We start from the raw sequence: 14662 nt of genomic DNA on the forward strand, positions 1-14662 counted from the left end.
CTTTTCTGACCGTTTTGTGGCGATATTTACATCGCCATATGTAGAAGCTGTCACTCAACTCTGTTAGTGGCAGTTTTCCGGCAAAAACATCAATAGAAAAGATCGCCACTTCTGTTAGCGATAATGACATGCAAGGGAGGCATTCCCGTGCAAAAACAGCCGCTAACCGCATTTTGCGATATGTACAAGGGAATTTTTGAAGTTAGGAGGACCAAAAAAACTGCATCTAACTGCAGTTGGAGGCAGTTTTTTAAGACCAGAAAATAGCTGATCTTAAAAATAGAGATAACACATGGGGCCTCACTTCAGCAGGTTTTGGTGCTGGACAGCGCTGCAAGCAATGCTGCTGCACTGCCCTGCGACAAAACTACAGGGCAGGAATGCACACCATCAATAAGATAGTGGCATTCCTGGACCTCAATCATGAAAAGTGTTGCAGCGCTGCAACAAGACAGCTTTGCAACACTTTTCACTATGCCCTTCTTGAGAAACCACGGATGCATTGTATTCACTGGACAGAGCTCCATTACGCAATCCTGACTTATCTGTCTGTGCCAAAGTCATGCATTGCTGCAGTCGTATCACAAGCATGAGGCAACTCCAGCAATGCATGGGGCCAGCCTATCCCTGTGGCACTGCGTCACCCTTACGCCTGCCATCAGTCAAGCGTAAGGTACTGGCGAGGTGCCATCCTACAATTGGCGCAGTGAAATCTGAGAGATTTCACTGTGCCACTCCAATGAGGCCATGTCGCGTGGGAATGCACACCCTGCGTACATCATACCCGATGCAGGTATGATGTGGCACAGGGCTTCACAAGGTCATGCATATGCCTACACGTGTCACTTTGCAAATACGGACCGGCGTGGTGCTAGTTATGCCTGGTCCATTCTTGAGGGGTGCCAGGGTGTCGGCACATTTGGACATCCATTGGTGGTGGTTGCACGCTATGGTGTCATCGTCTGTAAGCGTTGGTGGAGTGGTGGTGCTGGGAAGTTGACGAGACGTTCTTCGGTGGCCTTGATCCAGCTGCGAGGGGGGCGATGATGACAGTGGTGTACGGTGGGCATGGTGAAGACGTGATATATGCAATGATGGTCGGTCCGGGATAGTCCGAGGGTGTGGCTGTAGTTAAAGTTACCGCTGGCGGAGGAGATGTGCTCAACTGTGTGTCCTGCTATGTGGCTTGCTGCTGTGACTAGCTGCTTGAGTCTGATGTTGGGGAGCTTCACCAGGAGGAGGTGGTATTCTGGTCACTGGGGTTGTCCAGGTGGAACTTGAGTTCAGCGACTAGGATGTCGTTGGTGGATGGGAGAGCCTGGGGTGCAGTGAGGTCTACAATGGCATCAGAGAATGGGAGTTCATGGCTCGGGGGCCTGCAGATGAGGGTGGTGCAGAAGATGGGATTTGGGTTGGTCCAGATCTGGAAGTTGAGGTGTTTCATGGTTACCGTTGGGTCATTAGAGTGCTTGGACAGTTGGAGTGTGCTTCTGTAGGTGGTGGCAATGCCTCCTCCTGGACGGTCGGGGTGCTCTTGCAGGTGATTTAGTAGCCGTCAGTGATGGTGATGTCTGGTCCAGAGCAGAGGTTGCTCCAGGCAGGGCATGTGGCATCCAGGGTTGATGGTGAGGAGAGTGCTGGCGTCATAGTAGTGGAGTATCCGAGAGGAAGGGTGCTTGGTGCTGCGTGCGCTCCAGGGGAAGACAGATGCAGACGGGCTTGCCTATGGCTTGCCTTTGGCATGGGAGATGTCCATTACAACACAGGCATTACATCGTAATGCCATTACAACGCAACTACAACAACGCAGGTATCTTTACATCACATTCCATTACAATCCAATGTAAGGTCAGTAATGGGATATTTTTAAGTTTTAGGGCGGGTATGGGTTTCGGGTGTCGGAGATTAAATTTGGGGTGTATTATGGGGTAAAATTCGAATTTGGGGAGTGTTTTGGGGTCAATTATGAAAATTGGGGTGTGCATTTTGGTCAAATATGATTGTTAGGGTGTGTTTTGGGGGCTCAAAGATGAATAATAGGGTGCTGGGGTTTGCTTTGGGGTGCATGGGTTTGATTTAGGGTTGCACTCACTGCAGTGGGAATAGTAATATTTACATCGCCGCTATCCAACACCTTCCCTTGTAATATGCCTAGTATTAGTATGCATTGTAGTGGAATGCGATGTAATGGTATGCATCGTAACTTTATATATACCTTTGGCACACCAGTGGTACGCCCGCTGCGCATTGCCGCACAGAGGCCGCCATTGAGAAGTGCTGCAGGGGAGACTGGACAGCGTGGAGGTGGGAAACACCGGAAAGGACACTGAATGGGGCGTGGACGCGGGGGGGTGTGTGTGAGTGGGTATTGTAAATATTTAAAGAAGAGAAATCTTACCTGGGTCCCGTGTCTTCGTTGCTCCTGCTCTCCTGAGTTTGCTTCCAGGAACTTGAAGTAGGCGCCCAGGCTCCCTCCCCTAAGCAAATCACAATGCTGTAATGCGGCATTGGTATTAGTCATAGGTGCCGGGACAAGGCGTTCAGCCAGGAGCTGGAGAGGGAGGCATGTTCTTCATGCAGGCTGTAATTCAGCCTGCATTTTGAACAGGACAGTGAGAATGACTGCTTTGGGCAGCCTGAGTGGGCCGATCGAACAGTCAATGCGCACTTGAGCGGGCATGCCACTCCACCCCTGACCTGCTCTGTGAATGGAGCAGCCCTACCCACCCTCCCGCCCGCAAAGGAAACATAGTACGATTACATCACGAAGTTATCATCATGTGATGATTTTTCCTCTTCCTGCACTACTTCAAAGCAGTCGGGCGATGCTCTTCCGCCATAGAAGATGAGCGTCCAATAGGGCGGTGTCATCTACAGGTGCTAGGCCTGTGCGACTCGACCCCCAGGCCTCCTCCGCTACGCATCCCACCTTCTCCTTACCTGGACATTGACCCCGTGACACAATCTGCTGCACTCTCTCCAAATCTGTGAATCAGCCAGCGGGAGCCTCAGCCAGGTGGGATTTCACAAGCCTGGGTACAGCAGTCACCGACAAGTCCACTGGTAAACCTTCCAATGTAGGTGGTGCATGTGAGAAGTTGGCCTGGTATATGCTGTCCACTAGTTATAGTGGGCACCCTGCACCAGTCAAAACAACCCCTTATTGATGATAGGTTAAAGACAACCTTTATTGAAAGCTATCCTTGTGGTAGCTATGGAGAGCAGCCTTCAGACTAAGTCATGAAGGAATGTAAAGCAGCTTGTTTAACCAGTCTATAATCTCTTGAATGGCTAAATGAAAGGCAACCACACCAGGTATATATATAAAATACATGTATTTATATTCTAAACACACCCTACTAGTCTATTTATGAGGCTAGAGGTCCAAACACATAAGTTACACTTCAAATATTACAGAAAAAATAGCACAAATACATTAGGCCCTAGGGGCGAGCCAAACCATATACTAAAATAGTGGTATAAGAACAACGACTTAACTAGACAAAAGGCCTAGAGCCTGTAGAATCGCTGGGACCCCAAGGAACCACCCAAGGTAGTGACACAGGGGACTCACGGGGGCCGTGTGCAGTGTGAGAACACAGCCGTGAGTACCCGTTAGCTTCTATGGGGAAAGTCGCAGTTAGATTTTTAAACATTAGGGACACTTAGAGATGAGCTAGGACCAAACCCTTTTGGACTTAGGAAGTTCTAGGGTCGACACCCACGGGAGCACCAGAGTACTCGAGTTACCTCACCCAGGGAAGCCGGGCTCATAGGTGTCAAATGGTGTCGGGTCACGTCGTAATTTTCAATGGGAGCAGGCAAAGAAATGCTGCTGCCGGGAAGATACGAAGTACCCGAAGAGATCCAAGCCTGGATCTAAGTCAAGAAGAACCTAAATGCAGAGGGGAAAGAGTCTGGGTCACTAGCCAGTGACCAGGGGCACGATAGGCGAATGCCCACCGATGTCGGGTGATTTGAGGGGAAGAAGGTGAAGCTTGACTCTTCAGCCGCGAGGATCAGGAGGTGTTGAGGACAACCAGGAGCTGGATATAAGCTGACCCACAAAGTATGTCAAGTGTTGTAGCGTCGGTGCCCGGATTGGACAAAACAAACCTTGGCAACAGCAACCCAAGCAGAAAGGAGAAAGATGGTTCAGTGCAGACCAGCAAGGTCTGAGGGACTCACCACATGGTGGGGAGGCAGGGCACATCTGGAGCAACCAGAGGAGCCCAAGGAAGATCAAAGTTGCCTTCACAGAAACCCACCAGTCAACAGACCAGGGATCGCAAAGGAGCCTCAAGCAGAATTGCAAGAAGCGGGCTCACGGAACAATCATGGAGTGTAGGCCCACAATCTTTGGTGCAGATGGTGCGCAGGGTGTGGGCTACAAGTAACCCAAAGCATGACTGCCAAAGATGCCGGGAAGTCAATCCACTTGCAAATGTGCACGGTGACCAGGAGTTCCGGTTCCACATTACTCACGAGGGCTGCGGATCTCAGCTTTGCTGGGAACTCGGGTTGGCCTCTGAGAAGTCTGGAAATACTCTTCCTGGGCTGCAAACACTTTGGAGTCCGGCGGGAGCTTCGGAGATGCACACTGACAATTGCTTCATTGGTGCCGGCCAAGCAGGGGAGTCACTCCTTGACCCCAAGGGAGATTTCTTCAGTCCTCTAATCTTGAGTAGAGCGTTGAAGTTCCAGGATTCAGTTGCAGAGTTTCATCCAGGGATATCTAAAGTCCTGTTGCCAGGGGTTCCTTACTTATACCTAAGAAAGGGGTTGGACTAACTCAGGGGACCCACCTATGGGAGGGTTTGGAAAGAGGGGTGGATACACCCATTTCCTTTGTCCAGTTTCATGCCAGAGCAGGGTCTGGAAGCCCCTGAACCGGATTGAGCTGGACTATGCACAGGGACACCAAATGTGCCCCCAGTGCAGGACTTCAAAGCACTCTGAGAGTGCTTCCACCCAGCCCCAATACACATCAGCCTGTCTGGGAGGTGGTTACACCTCCCTGTGCCAGGAAACCTATTGTCCAGGCCTCCCCTGCCGGAGTTTCAGTCAGCAGCAGGAGACCAGACCCGTGTCTGTGGCTGCAGCATCCATTTTGTGATGCCAGGGCTCTTTTAAGTTGGTACAGGGTATACTGGTGCTGTCATGTCTCTCCCTCTAGAAGAGTGGGATCATACTCCCACACCAGTTACTGGTGTGGGGGTATGATTCCAAGGTGCTTGACACCAAACACAACATGTTTCCGTGCAGCAAGTCCAAAGTTAGCATTTACCGTTTGGTTATAATGCACTTAAGAGTATGTGGTCAGGCTGCACCACTGACAACCCCAGAGTATACATTCTGAAGGCTGCAGAAGGGCTCAGCTCATGCCAGGGCACCCTCTCACATATAACCAAGCACCCTGCCTTCAGGATTGATATGGCCTGCCATGGGGGTGACTGATAGGTTTGTATGTGCAGTGATAGGTGAGGTATAGTGAATCTATACCTCAGTAAGGGGTGTATGCACCACCTTACCCAGGCTGCAGTAGCTATGCCCTGGTTACATAGTATACCATATACTAGGGACTCACAAGGGTACCTCAGGATCCAATCTGTGGTGTACCTAAAGTACATGGAATCAATTTAGAGAGGAAGCAGCTAGGCTGGGGTCCTGAATAGCAGGGCCCCAGCCAGACTAAATTCGAAAAACAGTGTTACAGCAGCAAAAAGTGGGGGTAGCCATGTGAAGCAGATCCTACTCTCTTACAATGCAAAGGACCCCCTTAGGCATGAAATTGCAGCGCTCCCGCCACACAAGTTCGGCACAGCTCAGAGGCCTCACCCTCTATCGCATCCGGCCAGCAAAACATCATCCGGCTTGTGATGCATAGAGGCTCCTTCCACCGTTCGTAATCCCCTCCATGCACCCCCGTGGAGTGGTGGATCATAGTATGCGATGCAGACCTCCCTACTTTGGTGCGCAGTAGCGCCTCTACAATTCACAGCTCCAAGGGGCTCAAGGCAGTCTTCTCACGAAGGTCAGCAATGTGTCTCCATGCGACCTGCCAGACTTCACCACCAGATACAGGCGATCGCCGCGCCTCAATGTCTATCGCCACGTCTCATCCACTCCACAGCTCCTCCGCTTCCCACTCCAGGCTCCAGACGCAGGTCCAGCGAGGCATCCAGGCTCCAGATGCAGGTCCAGGAGACATCTAGGCTCTCATCCTGGTCATCCTGGATGTTGGGTGGCTTGAGGGGGTTGTTGATGTGTGCTGCCTTTGGCCCTGGCTGTTCCATTCTGCATTTCATTGTTTGTTTTGCCTATTTTCTATTGGAGGTCGACTGATAGGCTATTTTTCACGTTGGGTTGACTAACGTTAGTTTTTTTGCAGCTAATGGGCCATTTTTTGGTTTTCATCCACTAACGCTGGAATTCCTATCGCCATCACGCTAACGTTAGCGGCGGTTTTCACCGCTGATCCCTGAAGCTATCGCCATGTAGCGACGTTTTGTGAATACATCGCTAACAAGGTGATAGTTTTCAGCGGTACACAGCGGTAAGAAAACTGTCGCTAACTAGCGTTAGCAATAGTTTTCGCCAGTCCTTGTACATATGGCCCACAGTTTTTTTTCGGTCTGTAAGACTTTTCTGAGCAACCTTTAATTGTGCTACTTCTGAGGAGATCTGCAAACAATAAACGGATCCATTTATTCATAAGCTCTATGCTAGTTTGCCTTTATGGGCCATGCAAGGTCTGTGCATGAGAGGGCTTATAAAACAATAGTTACCATAATACTCCCAACCACTTCCCCATTCACAAACCAACAAGGGGAATATACATATTATGGAAACAGTATCAAAAATTAGGATTGTAACAAATCAAGTTTAAAGTGAGACTTTGAGTGCTGGTTTGATTGTCTTTTGAAAACATTAGTAGACTACTAGAACATTTCCTATATGTGTGATTTGAGAGGGCAGTGAAGCAGACCAAAATTCTCTTCAGCTAAGGTCTAGGGGCCCTATTTGTCAATGATTTGCATCTCGTTTGCACCAAGCAACATGGTGTATGCACAACGCAAACTTTAAAATACAATTAATCAAGCCACACAAAGCCACTTTGCATGGCCCTGCGTGGCTTGATAAATCAGGACTAATGTGCAAATCGATGTGTTGCAATAATCCAGCCTGGGTAGACATTCCATGGGCATTGCATGGGTGTTCCCACGCAATTCCCATGGATTTTGATGCATTCCCAGATTTATCATCACTGGTAGACCTGGGAATGCACCAAAAAGGCACGCCTTTATCAGGGGAGGCGTAACAAGGAGAAACATCTTTTCTCCTCGTTACTTCTTCTTTCTATATGTGCTGCATTCAGCAACACAAATAGAAAGAGGAATATGGCTCTCATGATTGTTTTTGTGCAGGAAGGTCCCCCTTCCTGCAAAAAAAAAAGAATCCTACATGTAATGCAGGAATCTTCGCACCGTTGTGCAAGGGTGCCTGTGTTGGCGTTAGGCATCCCATTGTGCATCAGCGCTGGGGAAAGGACAGGAATGACCGGTATTGTAATACACATTCAGGGCCGGCTTTAGGGCGGTGCGATTGGTGCCATCGCACCAGGCGCTGACTTGGGGTGGGGGCGCCATGTTCATCACGTTAAAAGCACCGGATGCCGCGTACTTTGTCCCCACAATAAAAATGTCAACTCCAGTGATTAACGTTCTTCCTGGAGAGAGTCTGGAGCTTTGACTACTGAAAGTTTTGACTGTTCATAGGTGCAGAGGGTTAACATGTTTGCTGCAAAGAACGTGCGGTTTTGTCAGAGATCCTTTTCTTACTTGCAGGTTATAAGTTAAAATCTTAATATAGAGCAGTGAGCTATTAACTGCCATCAAAAGCTGCATGCAAAGTGCAAGGAAAATATTTGAGCTATAGATTTTTTGCCCAGACTTAGTTGTTCTCATATTGAAAAAAAGGTTCATTTGGGTAGAAATCAATTATTTTTATTAAAGAAAGCCCCTAACAATGGTGTTAAATTTAAAATTCTGAATTTGTGCTTTTACAGTCCAAGGACTCTTAAACTATACTGCGTACCAGTATGGGTGACATGTGACTCCTACTCCTTGTAGGCCTCTGTCTTATGCAACATTTCCTACCTATATACTGATTTTCACCGCGATGATTGATTGTCTCTGTGCCATAATGTGTGTGTGATGTTAAGTTTTCTGACATCTTCAAATGGAATGAGTGGCGCTATAAAACAAAATGAATCTAAGAGACAGTGGTTATGGAGACTTGAGAGGCACTGTCAAATTGTGGTAGTGAGGGAATCTGTGGTGGAGGTGGTCATGGGGGGCGCCAACAAACATTGTCGCACAGGGCGCCACCTGTGCTAAAGCCGGCCCTGTACACATTTGTAATACACACGGTGCATGCCTGCCCTTTCTCTATAACGCAGCACAGCAAAATGACTTGCTCCGCTGTGTTGCATTACAATTTCATAAATATGCCTCAAAGGAAGATTGGGGAATGCACTTATTGTTAATCCACTTTTCTTGTAGCTAAGTTTCGTCACACTCCGTGCTGCATCTATCTTTATGGATTTCAGTCCCTTCCTGACTGATAATTATGTTGTTTATTATAATTAACCCGTTGACCGCGGCGTAAAATCCGCCACGGTGCGGGTAAATTCTTGCGCTGGCGGGGCCGCGGCGGCCAACGGTCGTGCACAGCACTACGGAGGTAGTGCTCGCGACGGCCGTTGGCCGACGGGCGCCTGGAAAGGGTTAAGTAATGCCTATAGAAAGTATTAATTATACAGTGGTAATTACGTTACTTAACATAATCAGCTTTCACCTTCTGTAAGTGTTTGAATTCCACCCCCAACCCCAACTAAGCCACTACATTAAAAGTAGCCTTTTGCCTGTGCAATATCTAATCTTCTTCTTAAAATGTCAGTGTTATACTATGAATATCATACACCGGCAAATGTATGAACTATTCTTCGGCTGTAAGGAACAAAGTTGCATCTAGATTCCCAACACAACACATATGTTTACTGCTCTACTTCTCGCTAATGTATAGAACTCAGGGACTATATATTTGTTTTTCTCATGTCTGGCAGAACTAAAGCCACCCCTACAGCTTTTTATCCAGCTCACCCTTTGGAAGACATGTTTTCAGGGATGCTTATAAATCGGGTTCTTTGTTGAACTAACCTAAACGTATGCACTTGAAAAGGAGACAGTCATACAGAAGAGTTCTGAAGAGAGAATGGAAAAGACGTAAAAAAGTTGCAGTGTCCTAAGTTTCCACGTCGTTGTTTTTCACGTCCATCTTTGGATCTTGCTCCACCGGAAATAGCAGTGCTGGACTGGGACTGGAATGCCTCTGCCTCCTCGTGAACGGAAATACCCTATGAATTGATGAGTAAAAGAGAAAACAGTCAACAAAGAGAAAGAAAAATAAGAATGTAAAGGGAATATAAGGAAAGCTTGTGGGTAAAAATGGATGTAGGGAAAAAAGAGAACAATGTCAGGTAAAAAATGAAGTTGGAAGGAGGCAGAATAGAACGTATGGCACAGGGAAAGGAAGGAAGGCAGAAAGAACAACTCAAGGATGCAATGAAAAAAAAAAGACATGCACAATTCGAGGATGGAAGGGAGGATGAATGGGGATGCAATAGGAAAGAGGACAGCTATCAAGAGTGGGAGGAAGGGAGAAGGGGTTGGAAGAAGGAAAAAAAAGAGTAAAGAAACAAGTAGGAAAGTTGGATAGGGAGGAAGCAAGAGAGGAAGAAAGGAAAGGAAGAAAGGATTAAAGTGTATAAAGGATTTAGAAAAGAAGTGTCAAAGGCGGATAAAAAAGGAGCATGGGGGAAATGAAAGGAGGTAGAGAATAATGCAGGATGGAAGAGTGAAAAAACTAGGCAGTAAGTTCTGGAAAAGAGGAATGGAATTGAGCAAGGGAAGGATGGACTGACAAAGGAAGGTGGAGTGGAAGGAGGCGAGAGAGCCTAAAGAAAGTGGCGAGAACAGGATATGCGAAAGTGTCTAATTAAAGAGCAGGGAAAATGAACGAAAGGTAAAAAGTTAAATAAGGGAGAAAGACAGAGGGAGCAACGGAGATAAAGGGTAGGAAATAGCAGGGAAAAAATGAAGGAAGTGCTAGTAAAATAGGTTTAAAGAGCTTAACTTGAACATGAGTAACGCGGATCTTCTTTGAGCTCAGTTTTATGAATTAGAGAATTAAGACAGTCAGCCAAGACGCTGACCAGGATATATTTCAGTTTGACATTTTAACTCAATTCAATATCCTTCTAAGAGTCTGTCAAGAGGTCTCTTACTAATGTGCAATCACCTAGAAAAATCGGGTTAAGCAACCCTGCAGCATCAGTGATGAGATTGCATACAATTTAACAGTAGCTCGTTTACTTTGTGTTTATGAGAAGAAACCCATAAGTTTAAATACAGGAGAATGCCCAAGTGTTATTTGTATCAGGATTCTCATCTAACAAGGTCCCCTCAACCGAGCGGCCCAGGGACCTCCAGCATTTAGCTTCAAGTGAGAAGAAACCCGTGAGCAATACTTAACTTGACTGAGACTGCATTAACCAAGGGCTGAGCTTGATTTCCAAAGAGAGCTATGTTTTACATTAGGACCCAGATTTACTAAGATTTGGCGCAATGCAGCAAGTCAACGTGCTGCACTGCATTACATGGACAAAGCAGGACTTCACCATATTTACTAATATATGTTTCATTCCTGCTCTCTTCCTGCACTGGGGCACTATGTGCTGCCTGGCACCAAAGCAGTAAAACTTGCAATATGGTGCAAGGGTCCCCGCGTCACAGGTAGGATTGTGTTTTTTTGCAGGAAGGGACACCTTTCTGCACCAAAAACAACTTCCTGCACATAAACAATCCTCAGTGTCACTTTTCTCTTTCTATGTGTGCTGTAAAATGCAGCATACATTCAAAGAAATAATTAAGAGGAGAAATAAACATATTTATCCTCGTTACGCCTCTTGGGATGGATACCATATTGATGCATTCCTAGGTTTACTAGTCTTAGTACATCTTGGAATGCATCAAAAACCACAGGTGGACTCGTAGGAACACCCAAACTCCACCCATGGAATGTCTTCCCAATGCAGAGTAACACATGGCAGTAGCTTGCATCGCCTTGCGATATTTCAGATTTACTAAGCCACGCAAGTCATCTTTGAATGGCATAGTAAATCTAACTCAAGCACTTGCGTTGCCTTGTGTCGCCTTGCGTAATGCAACGGCGATACAAGCCCTTAGTAAATCAGAGCCAAGGTGTGTAGTGAGCATCTAGAAGGGATTAAGATCACTTGGAAGTTGATACTAACTTGAAGACGTGTCATGTATTCTAGGAGGTAAGATGTCAGTGATGTTTATTTGCCTTTGTACAAAGCTACTGTAAATTCAGGCAGAGGCGATGGAAGTTGGGCAAGTGGTGCTGCAATACCCCCACATTAACTATCCTGAAGTTCAGAAGGTGATTGAGCAGTAAAGATTGTATTATATTGTGTTTTTATGTTGTCACATTTGCTGTGCATTAAAACACAGAACTCAAATGTCAGACTATGCTGTCTGACAAATTGCTGCTTATTATTTTTAGCATGGAGATTGGTGTTTCCTTTTTGTTCTCTGACTGCAAAGTTTAAGGATTTTGTCAAGTGAACTATCTGACAATTTAGATGGCTTACAGGAAGTGTGAAAGAAGAATATCAGTTTATTTTACCATACAGCATTTAAATACCTGTAAATAAACTGTACAAATATTTCACAATATTTCAGCAGCAAGGAAAGCACAAAAGAAGCATATTGTTATGTAGTCCTGAAGAGTGATGGGAACAAAGATTTTAAATTCCCGATAATAAACCCTTTTTTGGCTATTTAGTGTAGTTCACGCATAGGGTTGCTTAACTTATTTTCTTCAGAAGGTCTCCACACTGAATTTGCGTCCTTTTTTTCTAACACTTTGGGGATTGTAAAGGTCTTCAAGGATTGCTGGAAACAGACAATATATTGCAAAATTTTGAGTTTTCGGGAAAAAATAAGAATAAAGTGCTCCATAAAAGTGTACATTTTTTCTTAGAAATGGCATAAACGAATGGTTTCAGCATCTTCTTAGCTTTCAGGAGCTTGCAGAATTGGAAACACAGTCTTTTACCAAAGGTTTGGCATTTTTAAAAGAGGTAGCTCATTTTTCCCTTTTTTCTGTGCTCTCAGTTAGTGGTGGAAACCAGTTTGAAAAACATGGGTGATCCAGGAAAGTTATAGATTTCTGAAAACTAGACAGAATTCCGAATTCAGCAAGGAGTCATACATATAGATGCCTCAAGGTTTTCCCCAAAAAACTAACTGTTGAAATGAAGAAATATTGAAAATGAGTAGGGAAAAAATGGCCATTTGAGACAACCTTTTTATCCGTAACTTTTTGTCACAATGGCAGAATTACAAAAGCAATATACCATTACGTCCACTAGACCCTTATGGCTGCCAGAATATAAAGGGTTTGTAGGTTCTCAAAGAACCCAAGGTACTAAGAGCCAACAACTGAGCTACACCGTACCATAATTTTTCACTGTGTACTAAGTATTGGCCAATTCATATTGTGAAATATGTAGAATGAAAATTGGGTATGAAGGAAACCTATGTTTTTCTGAAATGAGTACGAAATATGGAGTTTAGGAGCAATGGTTATTTGTCCATCTCTGAATCTGTGAGTACCTGTACTAGCATATGGTTGAGAGGGTATTTTTCAAACTATCTTCTTTCTTACACTGGGTTACATTTAGAAGGCACGAATGCAGCAAACTCCAATTGGTAATAACAAATGATCTACTATTCTATGGTCCCACATGACATCCGATTCAAATGGTAACTCAATTGTGTGGGTAGGCCTAGGGCCCAGGACAGGAAACGGACCAAAATGCAATATGAAAATATCACATGTTTCCACTCAAAACTGAACCTTTTTTTGTAAAGTGGGTAGTTGTGGATTTTGGACCCTAGCTCAGCCAGCATGTAAGGAAACCTAGCAAACCTGCACATTTTTGGAAACTAGAAACCAGAAGGAATCCAGGATTGGGGTAACTTGTGTGGCTCTCACTTGTAATACAGTTCCTACAATTTAGTAGGACTGTGTATTAGGTCAACAAAACTTCATAATATCGAGAATATAGAGACTGCGCCTACTTACATCATAAATGTTTGTTTTGACTAGCTTACAGTACCACATCTAAACTCTTAAAATTCCAGAATAATGGATGTTGTCAGTACCCTCGAACATGACCACTCCGCTTCCCCAGGAGTTTGTGGAAAAAGATCTATCCCTTTCTTTTGTCACTTTTGCATGCCCAAGGTGTCACATAGAAAAGATACAAGGCGACATTTTCAAATGTTTATTTAAATGATCTAATCCTTGTAAATAAAACACGAGCTGCGATTATTAGACAGATAAAACACATAATTGTTCTAAGCATTATTGGAATGGCGAAAAACACAAACAATTCAACCATGTTAATTGTTCCTAATGTTATTCCTATCTATCACTGATATATCTACACTAGCGAGAGCATATTTGGTTACCCTTCTGCCAGACTGTTAGAATCCGGGGTCTCTGGTTGGCGCAGGTACACACTTGCGACAAGCAGGGACCCTTTCCTCTAAGTCAGGGCAAAGCATCACCTCTTTAAAAATAACCCCTGCTCACCCTCTAGGTAACGTGGCGCGAGCAGTCAGGCTAGATTTCCAGAGGGCATAAGGTTAAGCGTTCAAGTTGTCCCACACAATAATCACCACCCCACCACACAAAAGACACAAGGCTGTATTTATCAAAAATAGGTCTTTATATAAAAGGGTTTCTTTCAGGCAGGTTGCATAAATACAGTTCTCTTAGCGAATCCCAATCCAGTTACTTTCAAATGCTTAAGGGCAGTCCACAGGTTTAAAAATGGCACAGTTCTCTTTAAAATAAGTTCTTTAGGTCTTCGGGGCACTTCGTAGTGCCTTTGGGGTGCTCTGGGCAAGGTTTTGACAGGACCTTGCCGTTTCTCACGCTTCCTGTGTGAGCCGGAGCACGCTTGCCGAACACCACGCTTCTCGCGTGAGCACCGGCAATGGTTTTCAATGCGGGTAAGATCCGGACTGTCAGGGATGCTCCGTACATGGAGGGAAGCACCGGTACGGTGCGAACTCAGCGTCCTCAGTACGGTGAGAACTCAGAGCGGGTCAAAAGGCAGTACAGTGCGAACCAGCTTAGTTTACAAGGGCAGTACGGTTCAAATGTACGGTGCGAACCAGGGGATTCCAGGCGTCAGTACGGTGCGAACTGTGCTTCCAGGCAGTACAGGGCGAACCACTTCAGGAGTAAATACGTCTCAAACTTGCAAGGCAGTACGCTTCAAACTAACACTTGGAACTCAACACTGTGACGATCGGTACGGTCCGTACGAAGGCAAGTACGGGCTGTACTTTTCACGCGCTGGCACAATACCTTGTAGACTTCACGGGGAAGGTGCGTGGCGGCCTCGCGGTCCAGTCCAGGAGTGTCCCACGTCGTGCTGGCATCCCAAGGGTCCAGGGGATGGCGGAGCTTCGTGGGGCGCTCGGGCAGGATGCAGGTC

General features: G+C 45.9%; 1 protein-coding gene across 1 annotated transcript in view; it reads right to left on the minus strand.

Annotated features, from left to right (window-relative positions):
• Window positions 1-6362: 6362 nt before the first annotated feature.
• Window positions 6363-14662, minus strand: part of RGS11 (regulator of G protein signaling 11) — a 1592422-nt gene continuing 1584122 nt past the window's right edge. Inside the window, exon 17 of the mRNA XM_085632193.1 lies at window positions 6363-9418. Within this exon, the coding sequence (XP_085488319.1) occupies window positions 9307-9418 (112 nt within the window). The 3' untranslated portion in view covers window positions 6363-9306. The remainder of the gene's footprint in view (window positions 9419-14662) is intronic.

Source organism: Triturus cristatus, chromosome 10 (assembly GCF_964204655.1).
Source record: "Triturus cristatus chromosome 10, aTriCri1.1, whole genome shotgun sequence".
NCBI classification, from domain to species: Eukaryota; Metazoa; Chordata; class Amphibia; order Caudata; family Salamandridae; genus Triturus; species Triturus cristatus.